Here is a 24,782-nt window from a genome sequence, read left to right as displayed (position 1 = left end):
GAACATTTTTTAAATGGCAGAGTTAAAAAATACTATCAAATGTTACACATTTCTCCTCAAGAAATAAATATCATATAGTGAACTTCCTCTCACTATCCATTCAATTCCCTAAGTTTCCAACTATTTTGTATGAGACTTCTTCAAATCTACAGGAACTCAAGATACATTCACCCTGCTATGTTTCATTGACTAACTGTACCATAAGGGATTTGCCTAGCAATTCAGGATCAGTACATCCAGTCAGAATCTTTGTTAATGCTTTAAGGCCTGAGAAATTTTTAGAAAAGAACACTTTCCTTTTTTTTCCTGGTGTACCAAATAGTCAATATATATTGATTGGTGATATGCCTCAGATATCTTACTTAAATATAATGATACAATCATTAGAATGGAAAATACATTTCATCCATTAACATCCATGTTATTTAAATTAACCTAAAATATGTGTTACTGATATTTTATAACTCTGCAATTTCAAAGTTCTGAAACTAGAGACTGATGAAAGCAAACACCAGATCAATAATATAGAAAACACACATGTCTCCCTCCTAAAGATGCAAGACAAGCCACCTGGAAACAGAGAAGCATTTTACAGTCCTTCTACTCACAATTCTAATACTTATTGTAATTACCCATTTACAAAAGGAAATGCTTAGGAACTAGTACGTCCTTATTTTCTAGCTTCCGGTGTGTTACAATTATGCTTATAAGTGCAGTCTCAAGTATGAGCTGTTCAAATAAAATGGGACATTTATGCTAACTTCTCTGAGAACTGCTATTTAGTACACATACAGGGAAACAATCCCTTCAAACTCCCAATACTTCCTTTATAAAACATCATTTATTAAGCGCTGCTTGTAAAAGCTAACAAATTCAAACTTTTTACCCCCGTACTAAACTCCCCCCCTTAAATGCCATCTGTCTCTAAAGTCATTATTATAATAAAAGAGCAGGGATTGTTTGATTATCTAGCCCAATTAAGTGCACAGTAAAATAAGCAAGAACTATTTTTTCTTTAGTTTTTCTTTTGAATAGTGATTAAGAACTCAATCACCTTAAGAGCTGATGGAAGAGTCTTTAATCAACCGCCTCATTAATTGTTTGCTATTCATACCTACTACTTGGACTATAAGACTAACACTTTCAACAATACCTTCATTGACACTCTTCAACTGATTGTTCAACCAATCTTATGTTTCATATTTAAGCAAGATGTACTCTACATAATTCAGCATGAAACAGATAAACCATTTTGTGCGCAATGATTTATGTCCCACATTGACTGGAGAGATGCCATTTGTACATAAACTTGACTTATAACACCAATTATTAGATTGCTTTAATGCTTATAACAATATTTCCACAACAAGAAGGAATAAAAGCATGAGTACCCCTTGGATTTTTTATGTCCATAACTGCTTAAGAGGACCACTTGACACCTCTGCTGTTAACAAACATTCCACTTCCATTTCCTCTAGTGAATAAATAGCTAATATATATTCTTTGATAAAACATGAACTCTTCATAGCCTACAAACAGAAATTGTGATTGCTATTTGTTCTTCAAAACCACTTTGTTCTTAATTTCACTTTAGTCAGCATCTGGGTTACTTTGCATTACTTTAATTCCAGTGTGCTACAGTAAATTTCTTTCTCAGCTACAGAAAATCATCCTTCCTTATAGGTTCTCTTTATCAGACACTTCACAGATTAAATATACAGCTTTAGTTTGTTGATCTGCATCTCTTTTATTACATCTTATATTAGAGAACTCATAATATTTAATTTAACAAAAGTTACTTCATAATTCCAGAGAACCACAATATGAAGGGGCATTAGGAATCACCTGATTCTACCTCCTGCTTAAGCAAGGGTCACCTTAGCTCACTTGGTTCATGGCCTTGTCCATTTGAGCTCTGAGTATCTCCAAAGATGGAGATTTCATCAGATATCTAATGAAGAAATTTGAGAATAAAATTGAGGCTTGGAATACAAAAACTTAAATTCCCCCAATACCTAGTGAACTAAATTTCAGTGTATTTAACTTATTCATTTCTATTTTCAAGAATCTCATTAATATAAATGATGTTTATACAAAAAATTACATTAACTTTTAAAAATCTACTGGACAACTGGTTCAAGCTGCACTGAAGCATCTCTCAGGTGGTGTTGCTTTAACTTTCCTGAAAGATAAAGGTGAAGCAGCTTACCAGAAAAAATACCCAAAGTTTCTCAGGGCAACAGAACGTGGTTTTTGATTTCAAAAATTAAACACCGTGTTTTCTGGTATTAGCATGTGCAATAAGTTGGTAAGTTACAGCCTTAGAGGAACATAAATACTTAATGAGAAGTTCTTAGAGGGAAGCTTTAAAAGGATCAAACAGTTGGGGATGTCTTATAACAGTACCTTTTTAACAGTAGCTTGCAAAATCTGTTATGTATTTAATTGTGAACTTATGGGCAAATGACATTACACATCGCTACTCTTACTGACTCCTTAAAAACTGTTAAACTGTACATACTATATTTTTAAAAGACTAACATCACTTTCATGACTCAATTGCAAGTATCACATGAATTTATCTTCTGATGCATACATCAAGGTGAACAAAAGAGAGACAAAGACAATAATGCTCCCACAGGAACAAAGGGAGACTTACTAGCTCCAGGATAACTGACACTGCAAGACTAAGATTCAGCCCTTCAGAAGATGCACAGTTTAAAGATTTCTGCACACGTCTGTAGCTAGCACTTGCCATTTGAAACTCTTGGCTACTCCTTTTCTCCTCTCAGTTTAGTTGCTTTTTTTTAAAAATTGGCTTTGAAGGGCTCCTGGTAAAGAAGTTGTCTACCACACCTTTAGAACAGTGATGGCAAAATCTTCTTTAAAACTGAAGTAAATAATGCTAACACTTGTCAATGACTTCTTTGAAAATTCCACAATAGCAGTAGTTAAAATTTTAACTTCCAAGGCTTTTAATAAATTAGTATTCTAATAAGACTGGGAACATTCTTGCTCTTGATTACTACCCTTTTTTGTTTCACTCCTAGCAGCAGCTTGTCCCAGAATATATCTTTCCCAAACCAGCTTATTGCTTTTGTCTTGTATTCACAAAAATCTCCACACATGTTAAAAAAAAGAACATGAGAGGAAGAGCAACACTAAGAGAGAATTAATTTCCTGCAAAACAAAATATGGAATAGAAAAGTATAGGGGACTTGACTTTAGTCTTGCTGAAGAAAGGAAAGGACTGCATCCTGCTTTTGCATGAGAAAAAGGCCAAAGCAATAGAACAAATGAAAGCAGTTGTTCATGTCCAGCCTTGTTTTTTCCAGGTCAGTCATTTATCTTGGCATAATTTTGTTCTGGAATAGGGCCAACTGACTACTTTAGAGTAATGAAATAAAGAGAAGAGTACCAGATTGCTTTTCTTACATTTATAAGCAACTTGGTGATCTGCTGAGAAAGCACTAGGGAAGGAAACAGCAAGAAAAAAGTGAAAATGCAAGTGACAGTGATCCAAAGAAAATCCTGCATCTCTAACATTAGTTTTTAATATATTCCATAACATATTCCACTACATAGTTTTAATCAGATGCTTTTGTGGAAGCATCTACACCTGAATGCATGTTTGCATTCAACAGAAATACTGACTGCTACCCAACCAACCCTCTTCATTTACTTGCTTTGCAGCTAGAAAGTTCTGCTTGGGAAGATTTCTACATCAACACAGAGTGAAGCGAGCAAATTTCATGCTGCAAAAAATCTCTTCCATTGAAAATAAAATTCAGAGCAAACGCTTCTAAAATAAGATGAAACCTGCAGAGAACAGACTGAACAAAGTTTTAAAATCTCATTAACAGAATTTACTTCATTTAAGGAATTGCTAGATTCTTTCTGCTACACCAAACTCTTCTGGAGTAATCAGCAAAATGTTTTCTTTATATAGTACAGGACAGACGAAATGAACAGACATACAAGAGTATGTATTCTCCTCATTAGAAGGAGCGGGTCCTTCTGATGACACTGAGACACTAAGAAATGCCAATATAAGGTAACCAGCTAAAAAACCTCTGTCATGTCACACTATTTTCCAATTACCGAATTATTTTGAAAAAGAATGAAAAGCACAAAAGCCGTTGCTTTCATTTGATTTTTCTTCTTGGGAGCTCTGGTTGTGTTTTTTTGCACTTAAACCTTGAGAAAACGAGGGAGAGGAAATGCAAAATCAAAACTAGGGAGAGAGATGCATGGCATGGACATCTCTCCTACACCAGTTTCAAAGAAAGCTAAACAACTCCCTGCGTACTTTTCAAAAGAACAGAAAAAAGAAGAGAACCAGGCTCTCTGTAACTTAATTTTATCTTTAAAGCTGTGGTTCTTTTATGGTTTTGGGAAGAACTAAGGTAATTTGGAAAGAGAGGAGGGAAAAGAATAAGACAGAAAATGTAAAGATAAGCTTTCAATGTTATAAAAAGGACATCTCTTCACCTTTAGTTATTCATCATGCCTACAAGAAATTGGAGATTTGCCTACTGAGTTATACAAACATAGACAGAAATTAATAATGCTAAATACACATACAAAAATAGAGTAAGGGCATGTAAGGGCTCTAATTCTCTGTCTCTATAACCTTCCCTGTCTTTCATCTCAAGGGATTCAAATATTTTCATTACAAGGATCCATGGGCAAAATTCTGACACAGCAGAGCTCCCATATAGTTGTTCAGACATCTCAAAAAACTAGTAAGCTGAGAGAAAGACTGGAGAATATCTGAAAAGCAGAGACATGCAAGACAATAAAGATAACACAAGTGGTAGGATTGTTGACATGGTGAACACTAGGAGCTCAAGGATTCAACTAACATGGAAATCTTTAAGATCTGACATAGGGAAAAAAGGAAGTAATTCCACAGTCAGTGGAGAATTGCAGATAGTCTGTTATATCAAGAATCTATTCCAACCTTTTCTTTGCTCAACTGATGCCTACCTGCTTAGTTAAGGCTCAGGTCTCTTACTTGGATGGTGAATACACTAAACTTTAACTAGAATTCAACAAGGTAGCAACTTACCTTGCCTATGAGTTAGCCAATAACAAATTGCTCTAAACTCCTAAACTGTGTATATCCTGTTTGCAAAATGAGAACAAAGTAACAAAAAAACAAAGAGTAACATTCAAAAAATCTTTTAAAAGGCTGAATCCCTCCATTTATTCCTCTTTAACTTTCCGCTTGAGAGGCACTATCATGCAGAACACCAGTGTGGCTGAAATAGCTGCCTCTGGAAGGAAGTGGCATAAGAAAAATAACAATGAAGAGATGTTCTCACAAGTACATGCTGTGAACATCCTAATATACATTCTAAATAAATGCATTAGGCACAGTTTTCAAGTTGAGGCATTTCACCCTACTTTAATTAGATGTGTGATCTTGGTAAGGTTTGCTTACCAAAAATAGTATTTGAGCAGGAGGTCTTTTAAAGCTCATTCCTTCAAACCTCTATATTGCAGTTTCTCCTTCATTGTCCTTGACTTGTACAACAAATTCAGAAAAAGATCTAAATATTCTATGACTCATGTTAGTTTTTTTCTTTATATAGTTTGTATTTATTGAACCACTAGTACAACAGTACATCCCTAAGCTGAAGGGTAGTGTTTGCTATGCAAAACACACAGTCCATGATTGGCATCTAAGACCAATTGATCTACCCATTACCACTATGTCCCTACCCCCACAAGCTTTACTACAAAGCTATTGATTTAAACACTGCCGATCGGTTTCCATTTTCTGATTTTGGGCAGGCCAATTAAGAAAGTGAGTAATTGTGATTACACTGCTTCAGGATCAATTACATTTGATGCAAGATAAAGTGCTCCTCTTAGAACAACGTCAAGAAAATTCTTATGATCAGGAACACTACTGCTGAATATGCTTCTAGCAAAAATGTAAAATAACTGACAACATCTTTCATAGAGATATGTTAATAGGAAATACGAGAATATAGACACCTTTGTGTGCACATTATTTCAACAACATTTGACAAACTTCTAGAAGTCATTCCTTCTTTTGGATAAACGCTTTTTGAAAAGTATAAGTTACAGAGCCTGCAGCTGAGTTCTTTAAGACATTGCTCCCAAAACATCACAGTGCACAGTTTCTTCAGTGATAATGAAGATCAGTAGGATTTTGAACAAAATAAGTGTTCAGTGTAAAATAGCAAATTTAATGCAAATAACGTTTTACCTATTTTTATACTATTTTCTAGGAACTAACAGCAAAGAAACAAGGCCCTATCAATTAGTAAACGAACAAAGCAAGCAATTCCTATTCTTAATTTAATTTTAAACTTAGCTTGAGCGCTTTTGTCATTGGACTCACATTGTCTAAATCATTAAAATGAATACACCACTGAGGTCTGAGGCAAATCTATTTACAGTGATGTTACTCATAGTCTGGTTGGTGTTCAGGAATATTGATCTGTCTTGTTTGTCTAATAGGAAAATAATAAACAATTACTAGGCAATGTTGGAGAAAGTAATCAGTTTTTATATATCACTAATACAGCAGACCTCCCAAAACATAAAGGTGATGATCTGCATAAAATCAATGTGTTATGCTACATTGCTTATCCTCATCACTGCTAAGATTCTTAGCAACAAATGGTGTAAGTTAAAAATCAAATCATTGGTAGACTGAAATTACGTACTTGAAAGAAAAATATCTGCTTTATTTTAAAAATAATATTTCTGCTTGATAAACTATCAAGAAGATACTATTTTATAAAATTCAAAATTTATTTAGATAAAGAGAGTCAGAGTCTATGATTTTGAAGCAATTTTGAAACTGCACTGCCTAAAAGGGAACCTCCTTCCTAAACAAACATCAGGCAACAGTTCAAAGCTGTTTCCAAATTCCAGCACACAGCATACAGACCAGCTATAACAGCATGGCGTGCATAAACTACATGCTGCAGAGATTTTGCTGGAAGTACAAATATGTGTAAACTGTCTATGCAGGAGCATCTGCTGTACAAGGAATAGTAAAACCTCCTTGCCCCCAGAACAAGAAATGCTATTTTAGCAGTGGTACTTTAGGAATCACTTGGGTACATCTCTATAATTAGGATTTTCATGCTATCTCCAATAACTTATCAGTTGAACAAGCTGTGCTTAGTAGCACAGCTACTAAGTGTACTAAAATTGCTACAGAAATTTTCCAAAGGAAGAAGTGTAGAACTTTCACAAAGGGCTTCCCTTAAACTGAAATGCAGCAATATGACTGTCTATTCAATATCCCTCTTTTTGTACTGAATATTGAAAGCTGTGTTTCTTGCAACAAAACATATAAAAAATCCATTACTTCAAAATATGTCAAAAAATTAAATTGTGTAGGCCTATATATGCTTCTGCACAGTTTAAAAACTCCATAAACCTGACAATCCCCTAAAAGAAGGTTTCAGGTTTTCTCCCATCCATTTCTCTCCATCTATTTTTTCCCAATGTTGAAATTAACCCATTTTCAAATGCCAGTTTGTAACAGAACTCTCACCGGGTAAATGGGTTCCCTGCTAGCCTAAGGCAGAAAGAGGATGTTGCAGATGCCAATAATGAGCACAAAAAATGTAAATCAGGCATATTAGACAAGATTTAGTTGGCCAGCCAATTACTTGGTTTGATTCCCACTGTTGATTTAAAAGAATCTACAGCATTTCTTTTGTGGGCAAATTTTGGGGTTGTTTTCAGGCAGTCATGTTACAAGAACCATAAGCACCCATAATAAAGACTCAGGGTAGTAAAACTGCTTACACTGTGTGTCATTTTGACCTGTTGTTTCTTACAAGGGAGAACACACATAAAACAGAAATAAAATAGAACACACATAAAACACACATAAAATAGAATAGTCAGACATGACTGCCCCTTTCCAGACAATGTTAACAAGAATCCCTAGAAGAGCGGGACAAAAAAATAAAGCTTCTAAAAGTAAAACTGAACACTAATAATGTGCTATTTCTCTTAAAACATTGTGGATGTATATAATGTTGTAAATTTTGTTTAATTCTTTGAATATTTAATAAAACAGTGAGTCTGATAACACCAAGTAGACTTCCAATGAACACTAGTTTTACCTTCCAGGAGCAAAAAATTACCTTCCCCCTCCCAAGAACTTACCATAACTGGAAACTGGCTGTCTGGATAGAATCACAGAAGTCAATCCCCATTGTAACAATAATGGATCCTCCAGGCTCAAGACACTCTGCATGAAGAGATTTTTAAGAGATAAAGTACACATGCAAGGCAACAGAAGACATCAGATGCAATCCCCCAAACTTCACATAACTAAAACCCCCAAAATGCTCTGTAAGAAAAAATCCAACAGTTGTAGTTTTATTTACAAATAGGCATTGCCCAAATGTCACACTTGCATGTTTAAGCATCCTGGACTCCCCCTCTCACACTGTTAATGCACGTGAAATGCTGCCATTTCAGTCCTAGAGCTCTATCGACAGAATAAGGCCTTGTATTAGAAAAGCAAAGAAAGGAAAGTTATCTACAGAAAAAAAAAAAATTGAAGTGACATCCTCGTAACTGTGCACAGATCCAGCACTGAGATTTCATTTTCAATAACACAGGTTTGCAGATTTAGTTATTGCAAAATACAACAAATAAAATCTACATCAATACACACAATAGAAAATAAGCTGAACTTAAAAAGTTCATAATTACTGTGGTTTACTTGTGCCTCAATATTCTACTTGCATTAGTTGGAAGGGAGAAGAAGGACTATGAACACTACATGGAAGATGACTTTGTGCTATACAAACAGTGCAGACTGAGACATTCTTGGCAATGAAGATATCAAGAGACATACTCATTCTTGGATTCTTGGCTAAATCACCACACTATTTTCCTAATGTTGTAGAGATAAAGCTTTTAGTTAAAGTTAAAGGCTTGTAAGCTTCCTTGTAAGCTCTTTCGTACATAAGTAAAAAGAAGCATTGAAGCAGACTTTGCCTTCTCAAGATTACAACAAAGAGCTGAAAGCACACTTAAAAGAGAGGAATTAAAATAAAAAATAATAGGCAGGCAGCAAAATGTCTGATTTACAGATTATTCATAATGTACCTGATACTTTTCAGGAACTGAAAGCAGACAGCTGCTCCATGACAAAATGTAACAAAATTTAACTATTTGAAGATTAGGTTTACAAAAATGCAGAAAAGATAGAGTTAATGCTCCTGGCTGAAGTCTAAACTAACACTAGGAATTGAGTAGGAAAAAAAGTATTCCAAGGAGTCTATTTAAAGCACTGAAAGTTTAAAGGTTCCAGCTCAAATTCAGAATTAACTCTATCAAAGTCTTTGAGCTTAATGTTTTCAAAGGGAGTTTCAAACACACTTAAGAACAAGAAAGTGTTGTGCACAGGGATTTGGGTGAAATAATTTGAACCATTTCTACTGGAAGAATCAGGACAATTGCCAACAGTACTTTCAGTGACTGAAGAAAAACTAGACTTATATTCCAACAGGAATACCTGTCTATGCTGACACTTCTGTTGGGTCTGCTAGGTAAATGGTAGGATGTGTTTTCCAAACACTGGAAACACAAAATGTAGTAAGAACAGGGTGCATAGGCTTAGTTCTACACAAAATTATAAAGAATACAGAAAATTTGCATTCAAGCAAGAAAAATAACATTTTTGGAAGAACTACAGAGCTTATTTTCTGCAGAAGAAACAGCTTTTCAGGACAAATACTGCAATGTCTTTCTTGGGGAAATAAATACTTTAGAGGGTAGGATTGCTTTGTGGAGCTCAAGGAACCTGAAGTGGATAATTAATTAATTCCACATTTTTCCCCCATGTTTTTATGTGAGACAAGTGAATGTTACTGTTAATTGCTACGATTGTGGGTATAGTATCTCCTGTGGTTACTGTGAGTAACAGTAACAGTGGGTTACTGTTAATTGCTATACTATTGTGGCTATAGTATCTCCTAATCTGATTTACAGTATTTCTAGATTTCTACTTGTAAGCCTTTGTGCTTTATTTCTTTAAAATGTTTGCAGGTAGGGATATAAAATAAAGCCCATGGGCAAAACTAACTTGACATTTCAATTCTGAGCTGGACTTATTTTGAGGAATAAGCAGCAAAATGTTCACTTAAAAAACCCCAAACTAATAGAATTCTAAAAGTAACTGCCTTGATCAAGCACGCATCATTACCAAGATGCAAAAAGTTATTATTATTAATTTAAACTCTAATATAAACTATAGCACTGGACAACTGCTTTTGTAGCTATTTGGTGTAAATCTGCATAATCTTTTCTGTTAAAAAAATTATTTCGATATTTAGAACCATTTAATACAAACATCTTAGCTACTTAAAAGCTAAAAGCTAAAAGCTTAAAAGCTTAAAGAATACTCTTTAGTTCACTGTTCTGCTTTAAGAACATGTTCCTGTATTCTTCTATTATGATACATATTCACATAATAGTGTAGCTCATTGAAGGAAAAGAATTTTTATTATGAAACAGAGACACTTCTGCTCCTTCTGATTATACCACAATGTCCTAAAATAAAGAATTGTTGAGCAAAGAAAGCAGATTGTGTATACAGGTATTACTCTTGAAAAATCTTGCTGTGATCTGTGTTCTTTCTGAAGTTTTACACTCTTTTCCAGAGAAATTTAGCAAAAAACCATCCTGATTACAAAGTAGAAAGTAAAACAATTTAGATCAGGTCTGACTACACATTGCTTTTTATCTAATCTAAGGAGACACAATTTGTGGAACTATGGTAGACACAAGCTAAACTAAAACATAGACTTCCACTCTACTGTGATAAGCTCACAAGGAAATGGCAATGCTCTGAGCCACCAATATATACATTTAGAATCACTTAAAGATTAGTAAGAAAATAATTGTGAATATAAAATCAAAACCTCCTTTTTAATAGAAGCCCATAATAGCCAGTCTAAAATAAGTAAGAGAATCAAAGTTTGTAGGGATGCAGAAAGGTTTGGTCCTAACAAGCTGATGAGTGTCTGTGTAGATATGTACACCTACCCTCCCCACCACACACACATATATGAGTATACACGTAACTATGCAAAACCACTTTCCTGTATTTGAAATTTTGCTGAAGATTAAGAACCTGATTTTTTAAAGATAGGATATGGTTACCTATTGGATTAAACTCATGCATTCTCATGCCTGGAGGTAATTTCTTCTCTCCAATGTGAATGTTCTCTATCTTCTGATCAGTTGTATTTGTTACTGTCACTTGCACAGGTACCATATGATCACCCAAAATGCCTGGCTGTCTTGAGAAGTGATAATGGGCTGCTAATCCTTTCCCACTCATTCGATGAAGCAGTTCACGTGTTTTTGTTGGCACAGAGACTTGCATAGCGACCTGTTAAGTATAACACAATAGTTAGCAAATGCTGTAAATCAAGAACAGTAAAAATGACAATTGAATACTGCATTTTTCACTCAGTTAGAGCACCTGCTTTTAAGTTGGAATTTTAGTGGACCAGAAACCTGTGAAATACATAAGCAAATTGCAGTAATAGATATCAGACACAGAGCCTAAAACCATTTCTGGTGCTGAAAATACCTTTGTTGTAGCTATCTCTCTTTCCATAATAAATCTGTTTTCCATTTTTAGCTTTACAGCTAGCTATTAAATTATCGCGTTTTTTAAGAGTTACAGTTAGTTATGTTTTTTTCCAGAAAAAAACATTCTGTGCATCAGAATTCAAGGGTATCGCCAAGCTCATTGTGTAAGGTGAAAGTAGAGAGAAATTGTCTTCTGTTTCTCTTGTTAAAACCACAAAAAATGTTGTCTAACAATTACATTGCTGAAACAGTAAAAACACAGTTATATAGAGCAGAAAGATGCCGACACTTTTTAAATAGTCTTGCTGCTAGAAGCAATAAGAAAAATCCTAAGGATGTTTCAGTGCAGTCTATCCTGCAGAAAAGGCATTAAGAAAAGACATTCAGTGTGCAAACAAAATCCCAGATACTTCTGACAAGGAAATAATGAGCTCAAAAGTAAGGAGTTCAGGATATATGAAAACAAGTGAATTTGAATCCTTTACACAAGTTTTAAGGAAAGATCAGAGTTACTTCAAATGATATTTATAAAATAATGACCTGTCACATGACCAGACTTATAACTAACACAAAATGACTGGAAAAGGTATAATTCGTATGGACCTTCAGTTACTGAAAACTCAAAAACATCTTTGAATAGAATTCCCAAATTTCCACAGATTAACAGTCTTCTCAGTTTTCTAGAAATAACTGTCAAGGTCAAACTCTCAAAAAAATGCCTATGTTATCAAGAAATAATAAAGGAAATACCTTGAATAATGAATACTTTATTGGTACACAGAAAGAGACAATAACAGTAAGAGGTTATTAGCAGTCAAATTAGCATGCTATTTAAACCATTACTCAAATAATGAAAAAACTCAAGTTTTAAGATGGAATTTAAACCTTATTTTTAAGCACAGCCTCTGGCTTTTAATATTCAATTCAATTTGAGCAGGACATGCATAATAGAAAAGTTCTTTCATGAAACGGTTCTCCCATTTTACATTAGCAAGTTAAAGATCTATGTTTAATTCATGTTAACAAAAGTATTTTGCAGAACAGTAGCCTCTTTGTGTTAACCTAGGGCTGGCTTTATTAATGATATTTATTAATAGGAATGAAAACTTAAAAAGTAGTCAGAAATCAGTCAAGTAGATATACAGAAATATAGAGCCATTGAGGTTGGAAAAGATATCTAAGTTCTGTGTCCAACTGTTTATCCTGCCCTACCATCTTCAGTAAACCATGCTCCTAGGTGTCACATTCACATGCTTTCTGAAAACTCCCAAGATTAGCGATTCCACCACTTCCCTGGCCAGCTCATTCCAATGCCTGATAATTTTTTCAGTGAAGAAATTTTTTCCTAATACCCAACCTAAACCTCCCCTGGCAAAACAGGAGGCTATTTCCTCTTGTTCTATCATTCACCTGGGAGAAGAGGCCAACCCCCACCTGGCTACACCCTCCTTTCAAACAGCTGTAGAGTGACAAGGTCCCTCCTGAGCTTCCTTTTCTCTAGGATAAAAAACCCCAGCTCCCTCAGCTGTTCCTCACCAGACTTGTGCTCCAGACCCTTCCCCAGCTCTGCTGTTTTTCTGTGGACTTGCTCCAGCACCAGAATGATCTTCTTATAGTGAGTAGCCCAGAACTGGACACAACACCGGAGGTGTGGCCTCACCAGTGCTGAGTACCCAGGGCCTATCCCTGCCCTGGCCCTGCTGGCCACACCATTGCTGGCACAGGCCAGGATGCCATTGGCCTTCTTGGCCACCTGGGCACAGCCTGGCTCATGTTCACCTGCTGTCACCAGCACCCCCAGGTCCTTTCCAGCCACTCTGCCCCAGCCTGTGGAGCTGCCTGGGGTTGCTGTGACCCAAGGGCAGGAGCCAGCACCGGGCCTTGTTGAACCTCTCACTATTGGCCTCAGCCTTTTGGACCTTTGCCTTTTAACAACCTGTGCTGGCTAGGCCAGACCTCCTGGTTGTCCTACCTGTGCTGCATGATGGCACCCAGGATGAGCTGCCCTAAAATGCATACACATAGAAAAAAAAACTGTCACTATAGTTAAATTGTAACACTGATTCAAGTTTTACTGAATCCTTCTGTAATTTTTAGAGATTTTAATCTATGCCTATGCCCCCTTTGGCATTATTTCTTCTTTCAGTAATAAAAAGCTTGTGAGCCCATTCACTTTTATTTTCAACATCATACTATACGTAGCAGCAGAACCACACAGGACCCTCAGAATAATGACATTATGTTTAAGTCATCTTTCTTTGTACAGAACATTAATTTTCACTTGCATTTAATGCGGCAGTGCTAAAAATAAATAAAACATACGTATGTTGAACAAAGCAATTTAATTCTGGAAAACTGGAGTTTTCAAAACCTCTACTTGCTAGTAAGGATTTTGAGCTGAAAAAGGCTGATGTGACTGTAATGTGATGTATTTAACAGCTGCATCAGTCTGGTAAACAGAGTTTTGTTTTAATTCTAAAATTTTTAAAGTAGTTGAGATAAAACCCATGGAGCAGGTACTAGCAATCACTCTAGGGTTAAAATAAAACCACACAGAGTTAACAGAACAAGAAGCATCTACTAACCAGGAGATAATCTCCTACAAATCTTACACAGCATATGTTTAAATAATAGAAGTCGTTTGTGTACCTTTGGATGGTTTATGAAAATAACCAATCAATTCTGCAGACACAACATTATTTCTAAAGGAAATCTATGTGACTCATGATGCCTGCAGATACACAGAGACAAACCACACATATTTTATCAGTTTATTACAGTAAGCAAATAAGCGTGGAATGAGAGTGCACATAACTGTCTACTTAATGCTTACTGAAACATTTATAAGAGCTGTTATCTCCCTAATAACAGACAGACAGTGTGCAATTTTAGAGAGGAGAAAAGCTTCATATTTTTTAACACTTCACTAAAAAGTAACTGAAGAGTGTAAAATGAAAAATACTCTGTGCAGTTAGCTGGTAATGGACCATATTATCAACTCAAGTTAGATTTATAGGATACAAACTAGTCACTAATAGTTATTTTATGACAGATTGTGTCTGCTTTTTTGGGTTTAGATTATTAAGATTAAACTTGCAAAACTTTTTTTATACAGCTGTTTAGAAAGACAGTAAAAAAAATTAAAATACTGACTGCCCTCCCACCCCATTTTGACTGAAAGCAACCACATGTAGGGACTCCACACTGATACTGTATGGTTATACTTTCTTGGTACCAGTTGGACTAGCCAAAAGGCTGACTGCACACGCTGAAAAATAATTCATCACCCTAAAGGAAGTGTTTTTAAACTAACTCTTGTATAAGATCAAGAGCAACATCAGGGTTGTGCCCCCCCCCCCTTAATCATGGAGAAAAAAAGGGAAAAGTATAAGATCACTGACAGTAGTAGTTGTGGCTTTCTTTATTGCAACTGAGCTAACTAGTTACAAACCACTGAATCCTCCCAATATGAACATGTTTCTTTTTGCCAGCTCAGTAAGTTCTTATTAATTAAGCTTACATTGATGCAAAAAACTATTTTCCCTAATTATTTAAAATAAAAATCACGACATGGTTTATTAAACCTACTACAGAAAAGAGAGGTGGTCATACATTCCTCTCTGCAGTACCATAGCGTCACAAAGAATCAGAATGGTTTGGTCTGGGAGAGATCTTAAAGAAACATTGTTACTATTAATACTATTATTACTACAGACACAAAATTCTGTTTGCATTCTTTTGTACTTGTTCTTTAGTATAAAAATCCTGCAATAATGAACATAGACTTATTTTGATCATGTAAATGTATATATGTTTGGATAAAATATGTATTATTGGGAAAATAAATTTGCTTCTAAGGATGAGGAAAATTATAATTCTATTCCTCTAATTTACATTCTGTTAAAGCAGTGGACTACAACATTTAATCTAAGTAATCCTCCTACTGGCAATATCCATGACATAATCCAAGAATTACCTACTCAGCTGTGAGAGCTATAACCTCTCTCACTCTCATAGTGAGGCTATGCTCCAGTAACTCTGCATCAGCCAAGAGGAGAAGGGCTATCACACAGTCCAGCCACATTTACATGATCTTTCAACTGAAGCCATGAGAGCAACTTAACTATAATTTTTTAGTATTAGGAGAAAGGTGGAAAAAGAGATAAACAAAAGTCAGCTAGTGGCAGGCAATGTCTTCCTTATACAGCTCTTAAAAAAAACAACTATTAATTCATAAAAAGATAAAATAAAGTGCAAATAAAGAATGTCAGCTTCCTAGTTTGTATTATTTCAAGAGGTTCTTGGAAATCCCAACATTACAGCATACCTAAGTCACAATAATATGGATTGTTAAAGTCACTAATAGTTATTTTATGACAGATTGTGTCTGCTTTTTTGGGTTTAGATTATTAAGATTAAACTTGCAAAACTTTTTTTGCAGAATCTCCTGAGAGGGAGCAAGGAAACCAAACAAGAAATCAAGCTAGCTCCTATTTGTACAATCTAAGAAAAGCACTGGATACTGTCATTTAATTTGGGCTAATTTATCTAGGCATACAGACACTCAAGGACATATGCTGAATTTTGGAAAACACTTTCCACCAAAGGTGCCTCTAACTGCTCTACCAAATATCTTCTAAAAGCATACATCCTAACTCCCTTGTTTTTGTGTTGTCACCAACTTTTAGGCTTCACACTTCCTGTAATTATTAACATGTCAATGAGGCTAATTGAAAGTTACCATATTATTGATTGTATCTTTAAACCGTTACTGGACTCAAACAATTTCAGACATTATAAAATGAGTTCCCAAAATTGTTACTTGATTTCAATATTGATAGATTAATACTTTAGATTAATACTTTTGTCTCCAAAACCTTGCAAGAAAAAAAATTTAAAAGAAATAAAACTCAAAACTGCTCAAATAGCTACCACTGATTTTTAAATCATCCGGAGATGGATCTCAAACAAAAGACCACTTTTATTATGCTGCTCACAGTTTGCTTCTGTAACGCTGCCAAAATTAATTGTTTCTCTGCCCCTTTTTTTTTTAACTGTAATATTTGTATGGCTTCAAATCATCCTTCCAAGAAGAATCACATGCTCAAGGTAATCATAGAATGGCTTGGATTGGAAGGAATCATAAAGATCATCAAGTTCCAATGTGCCTGCCATGGGCAGGCACACCTTTCACTAGGTCAGGTTGCTGAGAGCTCCTGCCTGGCCTTGAACACTTCTGGGAATGGGGTAGTCATAACTTGACTGGACAACCTGTTCCAGCGCCTCACCACCTTCATCACCTTCACAATATTTAATTTAAACCTGCCTTCTTTCAGTTTGAATCCATGCCCCTTGTCCTGTCACTGTATGCTCTTGTAAAAAGTCCCTCTTCACCTTTCTTGTACACTCCCTTCAGGTACCACAAGGCTGCAATTAAGTCACTCCAAAGCTTTCTCTTTTCCAGCCTTTCCTCATAGGAGAGGTGCTCTATCCCTCTGATCTCTCTGTGGCCTCCTGTGGGCTCCCTCCAGCAGGTCCCTGTCCCTCCTGTGCTGTGCCCCCAGAGCGGATGCAGCCCTGCAGGTGGGGTCTCAGCAGAGCAGAGCAGAGGGGCAGAATCCCCTCCCTGCTCTGCTGCCCACCCTGCTCTGGATGCAGCCCAGGACACGTGTGGCTCTCTGGGCTGGCAGTGCCCATGGCTGGGGCATGTCCAGCCTCTCAGCCACCAGCACCCCCAATTCCTTCTGGGCAGGGCTGCTGGGATCTGTTCATGCCCAGCCTGTGCTGGTACCAGGCCTGCTCTGACCCACGGGCAGCACCTTGCACAATTGCCTTGGTAAACTGCATGAAATAGCCTTAAGTCTCTTATGAGAGAACTTGTCCATTTGCCTCTGGATGGTATCCTGTCCTTCAGGTCTGGCAACTGTACCACTTCATGTGGTGTCATCTGCAAATTTGCTGAAGGGGCACTTGATCCCTTTGTCTATGTCATTAATGAAGATACTAAATAACACTGGTCCCTGAGTGACACCACTTTATCACTGATGTGCATCAGGACTCTGAGATGCTGACCACTACTCTCTGGAATGCGGCCATCCAAACACTTATCCATCTAACAGTCCACCCATCAAATACATCTCTCCAATCAGACAGAGGGGGAGGCAAAACAGGGAGAGCATAAGGGCAGAATGAAGGGGGCCCAAAACCACAGGGAAATCCCACTTGTCCCATTATCCCTCTTCATGACTGGATGCCATCTGATCCCCACATCCTTCTTCATTGCAATCTAACCAGTTATAATGGTACTTCTACTACCCTAGTGTCCTCCCCTTTTCGCAGCTCCTATCACTTGTAATGGACCATGTCAATGGCTTTACTGAAGTCCAGAAAAATGCTATCTGTAGTCCTTCCCTTACCTACTGATGCAGTCAACCCATCATGGAAAGCCACTGCTTGGTCAGACAGGACCTGCTCTTCCTGTAGCCATGCAACTACATCAGCCAATTCCCTCAGGACTCTGGGATGCATCTCCTTGGGTACATTCAGGTTCCTCAGGTGGTCACAAACCTCACCGTCTCTTCAGTGGAAAGGACCTGGCTCTCCCAGTCTTCATCCTCTTATCCATCCAGTCAAGAGGTGTGGGAAGAGTTTCCCACTGAAAACCAAGGCAACAGTTGGTAAGTACTTCAGCCTTCTCTATTTCTGTTGTTACCAGTTCTCCAGGGCTGTTTATTAGAGAGGGTACCTCTTCTTTGACCTTTTTCTGGTTACTGTACCTATAGAAGCCCTTCCCATTATTCTTTGTGTAGCTTGCCAGGTTCAATTCCACTTTTGTTGCCTTGGCCTTTCTCATGGCCTCCCTACACTGCTGTGCTTCATCTCTAAACTCTTCCTAGGTCACCTGTCCTGGTTTGTTTCCCTTAACTTTGACCAGCAAATTCCTACTGAGCCATGCCGCTCTCTTGCCCTCCTTGGCTGATTTCTTGCTCCTGAGGATTGCCAGCTCTCATGCTGTGTGCAAGAGTTCCTTAAAGATCTGCCAGCTCTTTTCTACTCCCTTGCTCCTAAGGGCAGTCTGTCAGGGGATCCCACTGACTAGGTTCCCAAAGGACTGGAAGTCTGCTTTCCTAAAGTTCAGGAGCTGAACTTTTACTCCTTAGCCAAGCCCTATCCTTGAGGGCTGCACACTCCACCAGCACGTGATCCCTGCAGCCCAGGCTGCCTCCAGTCCTGGTGTCCAGTTAGCTCACTTGCACTGGTGACCAACAGATCCCGTACCACATTCCCTCTGGCTGTCACCTGTCCCAGGAAGGTGTCCTCCATGCATTCCAGGAGTCTCCTGGATTGCCACAGCCCTCCAAGCTACTTTCCCAACAGCTGCTGGGGTGGCTGAGTTCCCCTGCAGGCCACCACCCTCGGGCACAAGGCCTCCCGTGCTGGAGCAGGAAGGTGTGGTCCATGGGCTCCCCTTGGTCAGGTGGCTGTAGCAGAGCCCAGCCAAAGGCTCCCTTTGCTGCCTCCGTCTCTGACTCCTACCCACAGCTTTGCACCTGCTCACAGATATAAGCTGTGAATCCAGAGATGATCAAAATCTTCCGTAGTACTAAATTATCTATTTTCTAATACTTTTATATCCCTCAGATTTTTTCATATGGTTTTCTTAAAATAGAATCAACTAGACACAATTGCAGTTACTCTACATCAATAGAAACTATTGCTCTTTGAGCATAAATATGACTATATGATATAAAGGAACAAGAATTGTGTCTTAACCTGGAGTTCATGAACAGCAGAAAAATCTTAGTAGTTCCATACCAGACAAATCAGGAACTTCCAAAACAGAGTGTGCACCTGTTCTGTGTAACTGGGGGGGCAGTGAGACAGCTTGCATTTTGCATAAATAATGGAGCCTAAAGATTTGTATTACAATAACACTTGGTTTTATGTGAGACTTAGCATCTTTGCCTTTTTCTTCTGCTGAGCACAATGAATCACATGAATAATCAAATGAAAATATTAGTAAAATATTTTTAAATGCCACATATGACAAAACTCCATTAGCAACAAAATGAGAATATTCTCATGATTAAGTCTAAGTTATTAAACAAGTATGAAAGGAAGGGCTACAGTCAGTCACATAATTATGGGACACAAACCTTGGTATAAATTCAGAAGTACACATTCTCCTCCAGAAGGTCTGCCGGGACCATTAGTGGACTGTAAAAAGGGCTTAAAAAGACACCAAGGAAAATTTTTTTGTAGGAACACTAATAGAAAATTCCTACACTTCAACTGGTGAAATATCTGTGTATGGAAGATCTCAAGATTTTCTATCCTTTTGTCCTATGTATGATTCCGCGAGGTGAAAACCACATGGTCTGGTGGCTGATGCATATGTGAGACTTTCATCAAGCAGCATGAAACACTTTGTCATTAGGTGTTTCAAATAAAAGGCATTCTCCCAATACAAAGCCAAGTAATTTACTTCAATTCAGTGATTCCATTTTTCCACTGACCACTAAAACAGCAAAGTCTGAGAACCGCACTTTGAGGTATAGTTTAGTGGTGGCCTCAGCAGTGTTAGTTTTGCAGTTGGACTCAATGGTCTTTTTCAACCTCAATGATTCTTTGATTCTATGATTACCTGAAGCAGTTCAAGAGTTAGAAGAACAGAGTAAGGTGTCAGCCTCACCTTGCATCCTAATTATGAATTTGAAATAGTGGACATTGCTGAGAAGGATTAATATGGATTTTGGCATTGAGTCTAAATGACTTCAAAGAAGTTCCTACAAGTGGTTTCTAGTACAGTATTCTGATTTTTGGCAAACAGCCAGTACTCCAGAGACCTCTAAAGTGAAAACACACTGTACCCTACTGGCCATAACGTATAATCTTAGAGTTAGATTTATACAATAACAACTCCTGCATATTGGTTCCTTTCAATAGAAGCATTTAGCTCAAAATTTTCCCCAGAAAAGGACATCATCTGTTGGGATAAGTGTATAATTTAATTGAAACACATATTACACTTGTGGGTAATAACACAATATTACCCACAAGCCAAAGTGAATTCTACCTTTAATTCATTATATTAAAAATCTAATACAGGTATTTATGAATGCCAGAATATAAATTACATCTTTTCCACCTTCATACAACTATATTTGAATCTTGTTCACTACACTGTTGTTGAAGAATGCAACATGCTATTCTGGCTTCTATCAGGATGATCCTAATGCACAGCAGACTACCCACAAGGACAAAAACCTGAAATAAGCACTGAACTCACTGCATGTAGACATCTGTATCAGCACTTCCTCAGCGCAGGAGTAGAATCTCTGTGTGTACCACACTACATCTCTTATACTTGATATTGACGTGCCAATTTTCTCCAAGTTTTATTTAATTATACACATAATATTTTAACCTAAACAAATCCATAATCCTTAGACTGCAAAAAATTATAGCTGACCTGAGGCCATGACTACATTGTTTTTCTGTGTTTTGCTTTCCTTAAGCTTTGTTTTCCATCCTTAAAAAGCAAGAAAAAAAATCCTGCACTAGTTAGTAGTCTGTTAAGCAACAAAGAGGTTTATTTATAACAAATTACCTTCAGTTTATTTGCTTAAATTTAAAAGCACTATTGTTTTGACTCAGGAACAAAATTCGTGGTGTCAAAAGACATATTCACCCTTCACAATGACATTTCTTTTCACACTTGTAAGAAGAAACACCACTCAATCCCACCCACACTGCTCAGAACAATGCAAGCAACACCAAGCACAGCATGCTGCCGTCAAAAGCCTCACCCCATGGATGTCTCTAATGAAGGCTTCACTGTACACACACAGACACTGAATGTAGGCAGTAGCTGTAGCCATGGTTAAGGCCTTTAACTATGTAGACGACTGACAGCAAATTAGGTAGGTAACTTTTTCTCATCTACTTTTGCAATTATCTTGGTCCTACTAATGTAGAGTATTACTGTTACTATTGTCCAAGACTGCCACAGATTGTTAGCTCACTGAGCATAAATGCAGCAGCAGGAAGACTGTGACAATGACCATTATTAAAACTTAGTCCATTTTAAAGCATCTTTTAGTACACAAATGTATTTCATAGTAGCTCAAATTTATGATTCATGTAGCAAGCATACATTCTAATGGTGCTGCTGTTACACTGAAGGTCCTTCAGTGAACTAGAATCATTTTTATACATTTTTTTCTTAAAACATTCCAATGCAGTAATAGTAAAGTTTTACACAATCCACCTTTTGCAGTCATGAACTCCTAAACTGCACTACACAACTGAAAGATGTATTTTAGAATTATTACAAATGTACATTTCCCCAATTCTTCTGCCATTTTCAAATCAAGAATACAGATGACAGAGACTAGAAACAACAAGCAACACTTGCAACCATATAAAGATGGAAATGTTTCTTAACACAAGTGAACAAAAGTTAAAAAGGAAAATTTTTACCAACTTCACAGAAATCAATATGAATTATGAAGATTCTAGAACTACCTTTTTTAATCTTAATATGTCAAGGCCCTGTTCATCAAGCCATTAGGAGAAAAGCATGTAAAAATAAGGTGAAAATCTGGACCAAAACAAGCTTTTAAAACCCATCTCTGTTATATATAGTGTTTAATCATAGCATTGTTCAACAGACTTTTAGAGTCTTCTGTCTCTCCAATATCCTCTACAGTCTGTGGCATAGGAGGGCAGGAAACACTTCTAAATTATTCTGATTTGAGAACACAATGGCACATTGTGTACCAACCTTTTTAAAAGCAACCTTAACACTTGTTTGGAGGTGGGTAATGGAGGGTATCCCCTTCCTGCAATTGTTAGCAAGAACTTCTAAAGCACATTAAAATGCATCTGCATTTACATAATTTAAAGCATTCCAAGTCACCCCATTTTAAAAACTGCAACGTCCTTGCATTTCACTTTGTACTGCTAGCCTACAAATCACGTGGCAATACACTACTAGTGCACAATAGGGAAGGTACGGCCTATTAGCAGTAATATCTCTCCACTTGCTGAATTAGTCCCATGCTTAGCTTTTACTTTCAATGATCAAATACTTATTTTCTCAAAAAAGTTTTACTCTTAACATTTTTGGACAAAAATCTCAGTATTATAATTTGAATACGAGGTGTTTCATGCCATGTCCTGGTGATTCCTCAAGTAAAAGTGCAGATGCTGTTGGTTGATGCACATGCATCAACCAAAGCCTGGTTATTTATTTTTTCAAGTATGCCAAGCTAAAAAGAAAATCAAAATTTCAGCGATGAAGATGGTTTCATAGTTAAAAAGCATTTATTTCTATTTCCATCTATATTTAACTAGTAGAATTTAATTTCAAGGCTTATAGACTCTCTGGATAGTTGGATATATGTGGAACTGGAATGAAACAACTTAAAATTACAAAGGACCCCTACGGCTTTTGGAGTCATCCCTCTGTACAAAAATCCAAAACTATAATCAGTCATTTAAAAAACCCACAAACAATTCACAGCCGTAACTGAAGGAAGAAGGCTTCTAAAGAATTTTTGCCATAATAGCAGGAGTCTTTGAATGCAGAGACTATGAGAAGTTGTATTTTGAATAATTTCTACCTAAAGCTCAAAATTTTCCTTCCTATTCTGATGTAGGGTCCTCAAAATACTCATCATAACCTCACAATGTTGTGATGGAATGTAAGAAATCTTAATACCGGAAAACTCAGTTTTCTATGTTTATCAATTTTATGTATGATATGGGGAAAAATGTGAAATATTTTAACTTGCTGAACTGATAGTTACATAGATAGTTTAAAAAAATAATTCTTTCTCCACACCTCAAAAAAAGTAATGTATTAGGCATACAGTTGTAATGAAGCTGAATTGACTATTAACTATATTTAATGTATGTTACATAAACATATTGACAGCATTCTAGGTGACATATAAATTTACATTCTACTTCTATTATAATTCCAGTTTCGCAGTTAAACAAACTTTGTCATTGGACCATCATTTACTGCGACCCTCTGAAAATGAAGTGAACAGTGATTAACATGCTTTCTGGTACATGCTGTGTCTCTGTCACTAAACAATGTCTTATTTTTAAAATTCTGGTTCAGAATCACTGCTTTGACAACTACTGTCACTGTTCAAGGTCTGCACGAAGCTTCAAACTGCATATTATCACCCATTGACAAACTCGACATTTTATGAAGAGCCCCTTCTCACTCTGACTTATCCTCCTTATCCTGTGTAAATAAGTAACGATTCATTTTATAACCTTGACTTTAAAGTCCAGCCCTTCCACCCTCTTTTTTCTTCTTCCTAAACAAGTGACAAAGAACAAGGAAGCTGATTGAAGGGGTCCATTATGTATCAACTTAAAGAAAGGCAAAGTGATTGATGAAACTAGCAGTCACCTTCACTGCTAGCTACAGCACCTGTATCCTTTTTGTCAAATGACCTGAAAATCCTGCTGACAGTTTAACATTCACCACAAGGATACACTCTCTAGTACTGCAGTTTTGAATATTTTTATTTGCTCAGAAATTTGTGGGAACATTCTTTAAGATGGAACTACACATTTAAAATCAGTAGCAATTTGTATTTTCTTCAAACAGATCTTGTGTCTTCTTAACACTTATCTCCCAAAACTATTAAATAATACTTGCCAGTAAACTGGCAAACCACAGCTCCTCTGCAATTGTCATATATTTAAATTGTTCACATTATAATCATTTTTACAGTAAGATTTGCCAATGGTGATAAGAGAATCTTACTAAATTTCCTATCACAGAAGAAAATAAATTTCCAGGTGTCAGACTAAGTTTTAGAGCTTTTCAGTAACCGTCATTTAAAAACAATACCAAACAAACAAAAACCCTCCCTCACACACCACTTCTTCTTTAATTATTATTTTCAGGTTTAAACAATATTTGGCTACTTGAATGCAATTCTGGGTTAGCAGATCAAGTAAAACCTCCTTTTAGTCTCAAAAAGAAGATTAAAATTGCCAAACTCAAACCATTCATATAGTACTAGAAATGGTCTTCTGCTCTCTGAATGAAATAAAATTTTCACTGGGGAAGTGACAACTGAGAGGCAGGAATACCTCAAAAAAATGACAACGTTGCACCCCCACTCCAGCTT

The 24,782-nt window shown here is 36.7% G+C and overlaps 1 protein-coding gene across 1 annotated transcript in view; it reads right to left on the bottom strand.

The window, feature by feature from the left end:
* The window catches only part of AP3B1 (adaptor related protein complex 3 subunit beta 1), a 153,782-nt gene that overhangs the window by 19,455 nt on the left and 109,545 nt on the right, over window positions 1–24,782 (bottom strand). Inside the window, exons 23-24 of the mRNA XM_063181494.1 lie at window positions 11,182–11,413; window positions 8,170–8,254 (exon numbers count right to left, since the gene is read on the bottom strand). Coding sequence (XP_063037564.1) covers window positions 8,170–8,254; window positions 11,182–11,413 — 317 coding nt within the window. The remainder of the gene's footprint in view (window positions 1–8,169; window positions 8,255–11,181; window positions 11,414–24,782) is intronic.

This window comes from Melospiza melodia, chromosome Z (assembly GCF_035770615.1).
Source record: "Melospiza melodia melodia isolate bMelMel2 chromosome Z, bMelMel2.pri, whole genome shotgun sequence".
Lineage (NCBI taxonomy): Eukaryota > Metazoa > Chordata > Aves > Passeriformes > Passerellidae > Melospiza > Melospiza melodia.
Note: the sequence above shows the minus strand (reverse complement) of the source record. Positions and strands in the feature narration are given on the sequence as shown.